Genomic DNA, 9,469 nt, shown 5'->3' on the forward strand with positions numbered 1-9,469 from the left:
TCCAAAATTTTTTTTTTGATTGAACAATTTTCAACTTTTTTAATTAACAAAATCATTTTCCCCCTTTTTTTTAACTAATTAGATTTACCGTGTTTCACTCCTAAAAAATTGTTTTTAATTTGCCAACCACGTTTTCCACTTATACAATTACTAAACTCTTTTTTCTTTTTTTTCTTCATTTTACAACAAATTGTAAACCAAATTCTCTAATAAATTATATATATATATATATATATATATATATAAAATGTACTTTCTTCTCATCTTTTATTTTTTAATTTTTTATTTTTTTTATCCTGTAACTATTTTATTTTTACGTGGAAAGAAGAAGAGGTTGCCAAAAAGAGATTTGGCCAGTGGGGAGAGAAAGCAAATCTTGGCCATTCTTCTTTTCTATCGCCACTCTAGAGCCATTCCGAATCAACTCATCTACTTGACTTTGGTAATGTCCTCTCGCCAAACAACCTCTTCTTATTTATTTATTTATTTATTTTTTAGTCTCTTTAATATCTATTTTCTTTTAATTTTGTGGTATTGGTTCATCTTTTTTTTTTCTTTTTTTAAAATAAATATTTTATCTAGCCTTATGACATTTCTGACCATAATAGTAGTTTTAAACAATGTTATTAATTTCGTTTCGTTCCGGTCGGAATGGCCGGAATTTCTCGTACCAGTGTGCAATCCGAAATGGTACTACCACCCATTCCACCTCGGGTCAAATTCTGACCTGTTTCGGGGTGTTTCGGTCGTTCCAGTCAATTCCGGCCAATTTCGGGTGGAATAGGAATTTCGGCCGAAACTGGTTTTGCCTTAAAAAAAGAAAAAAAGAAAAGAAAAGAAAAATCTATCCTGCAACTACGTTGTTGTACATCTTAAATCAAATGTTCACAGATCCATTCACATATGTAAAGCTTCTATTTTGACAAGATCTAAAAGCTTTAAATTCATAAGAAAATAATCACAACCCAAAAAGAAATTAAGAAGAGAAAAGGAAATTAACAACAATGGCAGTGTCCAACCTTCATTTGCACGCTCTATCTTTTCTTTTCCCTTTTCATTTTTGGCTTTATTTTTTTTTTTTTTGCACCACATTTTTTTGCTTGCTTGTCTTCACATTTCGTCAAACCTTTAGAGTGCTAAGAGCTTGAGACTTTTTTCTTTGTTAAGCTGAATGCTAAAAACCTGAGACTTGTTATTTTTGAACAATAGTTATTTGGTTTGGTAAAGTTTTGAATAGCTCCTACTTCCAAGATATAATTGTTTTTAGTAAATCTGAAAATTATTATTTTATTTGATTTTTGAATGGTGTGATGGGTTATTACTTATTAATATCTACCTACCTATTGAAGTACATTGGATATAGAGTTTAGGCGTGGAGTTTTCTTTATCACACAATGTGAGGGAATTAATTTATTATAATAATAAGTATGAAAAAAAATTATACTACATATATATTTTTTATTTTTTTTTAAGAACCCGAAACACCTTGCAACGGTATACTGGAATAGGCCGGTATTGAAATATTCCATTCCACTGAATAAACCGAAACGGGTCCGAAACGGAATTAATAACATTGGTTAGGGTTCGTTTGGATACAACTTATTTTTGTTGAAACTGAAAACTGAAAATTGAAAATACTGTAGCAAAATAATTTTTAAATATGTGAATAGTACCGTAAGACCCATTTTTAATGAAAATATGGCTGAAAAGTGAGGTTTGTGGGTCCTGTGAATAGTGCATGAGGCCCACTGATGTGCACTTCCCTGCTTATTTTGTTGTAAATAGTGACGGTTGATGAAAAGTGAATAGTGAATGGGTTGAAAAGTCAAAAACAACAGCAAGAGAAAAAAAAAAAAATGCAAATGCAAACGCAAACGTAGTAATTATAAGTTGTATCCAAACGCTCATTAAATATCAATTTTTTTGAGACCCAAATTGAGATAAGTGAAAATATATATATATATATATATATATATATATATATATATATAAACCAATCTAATTCTCCTGTATTCCCTCAGTCACACGATTATTTATTTATTTTTTTGGCTGAATAGTCACGAACGAATTTAAACTCAGGCAATGGTTTCTCATCCTAGTTTAAGTTTAAGCTGCTTACCAACTCCAACTATATCTTGTTTCATTTCCTCAAAAACCCAATTACAAATTGGCTTCAAGTCGAAGCTTTTTGTATTGGGTTCACCAAAACCCAAGAGGGTTTCATTATCAATCCGTGCAATGGGCTCCTCAGCTTCTTCCCAGAAACCAGACAGTATTCAAGGTTTGTTTCTCTTATTAGTCTCTCTTATACATTTGTGTTGATTGTTCTTGATTATATATGGTCACCAATTTTACTTTCTTTCATATATATATATATATATTTATATATATTTTAAATTTATTAGTTTGGTTCATTTAATCTTAACTTGATTTGGATGATAAGTTGTGTTCAATTCACACGCACCCAGCCACCCATGCACTTGCCCTTATTTTACTTGGTGAAGGGAGAATTTGATTTCAGTGTAACGACTAACGATCATGGTTTTGAGGAGGGTTGCTTGTGTGAGAGTTAATCTTTAGACAATTTGGAGAATTTATAAATTGTAAAAACTTCTATATATGATCTGGGAGTGACCATCTGAGTGAAGTTGGGTTAAGAATGAATTGGTGTACCTCCTGCCCCACTCCAGCGGGAGAAATAAATTTCCAAATGGATCATCTTAATGAAAAATTATATAGGGTATAGGAAATAGATAGTATAAGCAAACCCGGTTATGTTGAATAGAGAAAGGGGCACTCCAAAGGAAGAGGTGCATGAAAAATATTGTTGAGTATAATTTGAAAGTAACTTCAACGACTACTTTCTTTGAAGGTCTTAGAAGTTGAAATATGAAGCTAGAACTGATCATATATGTTGGCAATCTCACTGCGACTAAGTATTGATTAGTCATAAATACTGCAGTTCACTTCAGTATATTGTGTCATTGTCAAATTGTTGGCTGTCAGATTTTGACGTTAAGTGCCCAAAAAAAAAAGAAAAAAAAACATAGTTGAATGAATTAGAAGGAATGAAACTCATGATATTAAAAGTATTAGAGGTGGTTGGGGAAGAGTTTCTCAAAATATCAGATTCGAGGTGGGAAGGGGTGTTCGAATTCATTTTTGGGACAATTTATGGTGTGGGGAATTACCTCTCAAGGAAGCATAACTGATGTCATACCACATAGCAAGGAAAAAGGATGTGTTTGGAGCAGAGTATTTGTGCTGGCATAATGGGATTTTGCATTGGGATATGCTTCTTATTAGACTGATACAAGATTGGGAATTGGCAAGTTTGGAATCTTTCTTTGCTCTTCTTTATTCTTCTTAGGTGGATTGGAATAAGGAAGATAAAGTTTTGTGGGTTGCTACTTGGATTGGTTCTTTTGAAGTAAAGTCATTTTATTCTGTCTTATCTAACAGAGGTAATCATTCCTTCCCTTGGAAGAATATTTGGAAGGTGAAAGCTCCTCCTAAGATAGCTTTTTACACTTGGACAGCAGCAAAGGGGAGGTATCTAACTTTGGATAGTTTGTGGAAGAGACATAGTTGTGTTGTTAACAGGTCTTGTATGTGTAAAAATGATTGGGAATCGGTGGACCGCCTGCTCATTCATTGTCCTTTTGCCTGTGATTTATGGTCCTTTGTATTTATTTTATTTGGCATATCCTGAGTTATTCTTAAACAAGTGGTTGAGTTGCTTGCTTGTTGGCATAGTGGTGTTGGGTGATATAGGTCAGCATCTGTTTGGGGTGTTATTCTGCAGTATATTATGTGGAACATATGGAGAGAACAGAATAATAGAATCTTTGAAGGGGAGGAGCGTTCTATTATGAGTTGAAGCTTTTAGGGGTCTTGCCATACCTTCTGTTTTAAATTTCATAGATTTATGTAATTTTGGGTAGGCTTTTGCTATCCTTGTACACTCCCTGTGTACCAAGGAAATTTTTTTCTCCTTGTATTTTTCCTTTTTTCAATAAAGTTTTTATTTACTGATAAAAAAAAATATTCTGATGTCTTTGAGCTGGAGACTTGGAAAATGAATACAAAGAATGATTTATATTTAGGCTTTGTACCTAATTTGTACCGCAAATCTTGTTGTCTCAGAAATTTATAAACAAAGCTTAATTCTGCTCTGGACTTGCTTTATTTTAATATGTAGAAGTGTTCTAAAAGTTCATAAGAAGTTGTTACAGCTTCTTTTGTAACATATGGAAATTAGCTTCTTATGGTGTGATATCAGCTTATAGGCTATACTACACATGAGATCTTTAACTGTTTTGTTTTAGCCTGATCAGATATGTCTGATTCTTGGTTTTAATTATTTAATACTGTATTATGTTGTTTTGGTTGCCTTTTAAGTCAAATTGTATAGAGTGTGATAGTAGTTATTCTCAAAGAACATTGGAGATGATTTTGAATGCTACTCAATGGAGACTTGGAGGGCCAGAGTTTTCTTCAGTTAATATTAGTTATTGTCAAAGATTTTGTTGCAACAGATATGGGCACAACCTTTTTAATTTGTTAAATATGTTATGGATAGAGAGTTCTTGGAGTGGCGTTAAGTATATGGCACTTCAGTTCTAAGTTATGATCAATTTCTGATCTAATTTGCCTTTTCATTTATCTTGAGGAAGTGAGAAAAGAAATACCCAGTATTGCTTTGATCTTGAAGTCGATTACAAGTGGATTTCTTTTTAGCTCATTTATTTTTCTAGATCATAGATAATCAGTCTATTGTATAATTTGATACTGACATTCCTATGTGTTCGTATCATTGTGGTTGAACCAGCTGGCCCTTATATTTCATTCACAAGACTATAGATCTTCCTGAAGTCTCTAATAAAGAAAATCTATTCTTTAAGATATTAATTTCAAACTATTTACAACTGTGTTTTGATCAAAATGTATAGTCCTGGTTCCTTTGTGTGGATAAGAGTAGCTTTGAGCTTTAGATAAACACAGTTGAGAGTAGCTACTAGGATATAAGTTTACAACAGTAATTCTCTGCCTTTTATGGTCCAACTCCTTTCTGTTCCCAACAAAAGTTTAGCTCAGAAGTTAAAAATAGACCAATGCAGGTTGTATTAATATCATTCTTGTGAATTTGAAATAAGCATCCTATTTTAGGCAGAAGAACGTGTATTCTATCTCTTTAGAGTATAAAAGTTTAAAAGTGCATATAATCTGAAATAAGCATGATCACATTATCTAAATTCTCATTCTGCGTGTTAATTCATCTTTAATAGAAAAGATAATTTAAATTGAGAATATGACAGCATTGCAAGTGATAATTGGACAAGAATGACCAACTCCCCATCTCCCGCCCCCCCCCCCAAAAAAAAAAAAAAAAAAAAGCAAAACAACAACTCCTCTCTATACTACATCAATTTTAAAGGGACACCTGGAGTGACTGGTCCTGTAAAGACTACAAAAATATGTTTAGATCTTAAGGATGTTCTTCAATCTTGTGTTGGCATAAGGCTACTAAAGAGTCATTTGCTATGTCATGTGCAGAGGCAGGAAGCATTGACTATAAATCTCTAAGTGATGAAGAATGGAAGAAGCAGCTCACAGGGGAACAATTTTACATTACTCGTCAAAAGGGGACTGAGAGAGCTTTCACTGGGTATGATCAGTACAGACTACTGGTTAACTTTTTTTCTCACTGCATTTATATATTCTTACCTTTTTCTGGACAAAATAATTGCTGTTATAATAAACATGTGAACAATTTGACTTCTTTTGATGCTTCCAAAAGCTCACGTAGGATGCCGTGAATGCCTCAGACTTGATTGTGAAAAATAAAAATTCTGGGATAACATTATATCTAATTATGACATCATTAAAAAAAAAAATCTTGCAAGTCAAATAAGACGCTATAGGCACTAGTGGTTACCTGTTGACAATAATGGGAATTCCAATTAGTTCTTTGATGACTCTGAGGGGTAGATGAGAGGAAGAAGAATGGAAAGAAGATTGTCAAATCACCAAGGGTCCTCCCTTTTGGGAAATGATTGAATTGCTGAGGAATAAGAATAGGAAAAACCTCCAAGCCCTTGGAGTACTTCTGTATATGGTTTATTGGGAGAGAATCTGGAGGTGGCTCATCCATTCAGTTATGAGGCATGTAGTTTGGGCCTATAGTACAGATATGGAGTTAGCAACACTTTGATTACCACAATAGTTACTGGAGGTTTTGTTTGTAGAGAAACAGGAACTAGTCAAGGGCCCTGATTCACCCTTTTGTAGATGATGACTGGTCTTAGAATTGAGCAGTTGCAGCGACACACATGAATGTGAGCCTATACTTGCAACAGGATGGTATTCATGCATGTACTAAAATGGATTGATCCTACTCTGGAAAGCCACTATCCATAGCCCACAATGTTCTTTATAAATCAGGAGAGCCTTACATGTGAATCAGCCAGTTTCCAGAGAGAGGCTTACATACTTGGTTGACAGGAGATGCTGCTTATGCTGTATGCATAAGGAAAGCTGGAGCTAATGCTGTCAAGACAACTGCTTCTTTTGATGTACCATTTGTCTTATTCATCTTCTATTTTTCCTTTTCATGTTCAGGGAATACTGGAACACCAAAACCCATGGAACTTACAATTGCATATGCTGTGACACTCCTCTATTTGAGTAAGTTTTCAATTCTCAATGAGACTTCTTTGTAGAACTAACATGTTTTGCTCACTCAACTTTCTCCTAAACTGAGTGATATGAATTCTCTCCCTCAGATCATCTACTAAATTTGATAGTGGAACTGGCTGGCCTTCTTATTACCAACCTATAGGAAGCAATGTAAAATCAAAGTTAGATTTGTCGATTATTTTCATGCCTCGCCAGGAAGTTCTGTGTGCTATTTGTGATGCTCATCTTGGCCATATCTTTGATGATGGTCCACCTCCCACAGGAAAGCGTTATTGCATCAATAGGTAAATATTTCTGTCCAGAGTCTGTTCTATTTTGCTCCCCATATATTCATCTTTATAGTGGACCCAATGTTAAATATGGCTATTTCTGCAGTGCTTCCCTGAAATTGAAACCGAAGCAGTAGAGAGGGGCATACAAGCAAACCAGAAAGATATTATTGTTGTATCTGCTCATTCTCTAGCCCCTGCTCTTTAAGTCTTGTGACAACTACGTAAGCTTTTTTTTTATTTTTATGAAAGACTTGTAATTTTATTAAGTTAAAGAGAAATTCAATATATCCTGAGCCAAAGCCAACTCAATGATACCGATACCCGAATTTTCCTCCACCCAAGTTACATAATTACCAATCCCCTTGGCATATTGAACCAAAATAGCGCCAGTTTATTACCGTCTTGCTTAACATGTGAAACTTGTATAGATCAAAAATCCTGTAATCTATGACAAATACTATGTTACAAATGGCCACTTGTGGACTGCTCAAACCTATAATTGCATTGGAGACCAGTTGTGAGTCACATTCAAAGTGTGCATCCCAAATACCAACATCCCAAGCAAAATCTACAGCTTCCTCCAGTGCCTTCACTTTAGGGATATTTGGAATAAAGCTTCTTGCTTAATGCCCGCTATGACCCTACCTTCTTAGTAGATGATAGAATATAAAGGGTTAATTACAATTAGACACCTAAACTATAGGGATATTTGGAATAAGTACCATAAACTTCAAAATTTTGCAACCAATATGCTAATCATGTATCATATATAATTTATTAAAGTCAAAGCACAATTAGAATCCAAATCAACTCCAAACTAGCTTCTAATTGTAGTCTAATTTTGTGCCAAGTATCCGTTTTAATTTTTCAATTTTTATCCCAAGTAATCCTAATGCTTTAGCATGAAAGTTAGGATGACCACTTCACTCATTTAGGTAAAACCGAATCAAGATCTTCTGTACCACTCTCTCTATTCCACTCCATGTACCCCGATTTAGAATCAACCATATGTCAATTAATACCTAATTTTCTGGCTTTTATTCTACTTGCCAAAAATAAGAGAAAAAAAAATACCCAAAGAATTCCCAACATTGCCAACCTTCGGCAAAACCACTAGCAAGAGACAACCACAACAACAATCACCCTCAATCTTTAGTTCTCTAACCCAAGCAAGCCACACCACCAAAAGAACTCCATTGGACATTCTCCAACCCAAGAGAACCGATTTGATGGCTACATAGGGGTCACCAATCGAATCAGCCCCTAACCTTTCAGAAGTCAAGCGGCAACTTCGTGACTGCAATAAAGGTGGGCACATTTGAGCCCAAGTGAGATTGCGACACCATTGCTGCAATGCTTAGGCAAGAAGATGAGGAGCAAGGCCGAGGTGGTGGTGGTGGTGGTGGTTCGAGAGGAAGCGGATTCGACAACAATGGTGATGGGATTGGTGTTTATGGCAAGAAAACAGGGAGGTGGAGGTGGTGGCAGTGGCAGGGTCAATCTGGTACTAGTAAGGATGGTGGTGGTTGTCTCTTGCTTGTGGTGGTAGTGGTGGAGCTAAAGGGGATGCCATTTTTGTTTTTCTCTTATTTTTGGCAAGTGAAATAAAAGGCAAAAAATTAAGTATTAATTGACAGATGACAAGTTATAATTCATGGTACATAGAGTGGAATATAAAGAGTGGAACATAAATTGTTGATTCGGTAAAACAACCTTATACGCAACCTAAATTAGTATGAAAATTAGCAAATTAACAGATAACTATTCACCCGAAATCATGAGAGCATTATAAATGTGCAACCCTAAAATATGAGAGCATTAGAATGCCAAACTAATCTCCACCAATTTACCTTTGGCAACTTGTATCCAATTGCACTTTTGGTTTTAAAACTTGTTTAATGACATGACTCCAAAGGAATACAAAGAGGTTGATCAGTTTCAACTCCATGCAGCAAGCCTCTCACGATATGCGTGACCCACTGATATGTGAGGCTCATTGTATTAAGTTGAAACACAAAATACTTTCACTAGTTTCACCAAGCACTATTTGGTATAATCCGGTAAAACTAACATTAATATATTATGTATAAATCACTTCTTCTTCTTCTTTTATTTTTTATTTTTTTATTTATATATATATATATATATATATAATTTTTAACTTTAATTTTAACAAAGCTTTATTACAACAAAAGGAAAGAGCATATAGGAAGCAACCTCCCCTGAAATAACTTTGGCTAAACACAAGTGGCAAAGCCTTCATTAAAATAAATAAATAAAACCAGATATAGAGTTCTTGAGAAGTGAGTCCATCTAGCCTTCATTAAAATAAATAAATAAAACCAGATATAGAGTTCTTGAGAAGTGAGTCCATCTAGCCATAACATAAGCAGCCTTGTTATAATCACGACTAATATCTAAGAAACTAAGGCCTTGTTTGGTTTGTCACTCACTCATATCCTAACACTCATAACTCAAATCTCCTCACTCAAACTCAT

At 34.5% G+C, this 9,469-nt stretch overlaps 1 protein-coding gene across 1 annotated transcript; it reads left to right on the top strand.

Annotated features, from left to right (window-relative positions):
- The first annotated feature begins 2,008 nt into the window (after positions 1-2,008).
- LOC115957793 (peptide methionine sulfoxide reductase B1, chloroplastic) lies at positions 2,009-7,440 on the top strand. The gene is made up of 5 exons (XM_031076123.1): positions 2,009-2,281; positions 5,557-5,668; positions 6,622-6,687; positions 6,786-6,983; positions 7,075-7,440. Exons 1-5 carry the CDS (start codon positions 2,083-2,085, stop codon positions 7,103-7,105), a joined length of 606 nt encoding a protein of 201 aa, XP_030931983.1. The 5' UTR covers positions 2,009-2,082; the 3' UTR covers positions 7,106-7,440.
- The last annotated feature ends 2,029 nt before the right edge of the window (positions 7,441-9,469 follow it).

Source organism: Quercus lobata, chromosome 8, assembly GCF_001633185.2.
Source record: "Quercus lobata isolate SW786 chromosome 8, ValleyOak3.0 Primary Assembly, whole genome shotgun sequence".
Lineage (NCBI taxonomy): Eukaryota > Viridiplantae > Streptophyta > Magnoliopsida > Fagales > Fagaceae > Quercus > Quercus lobata.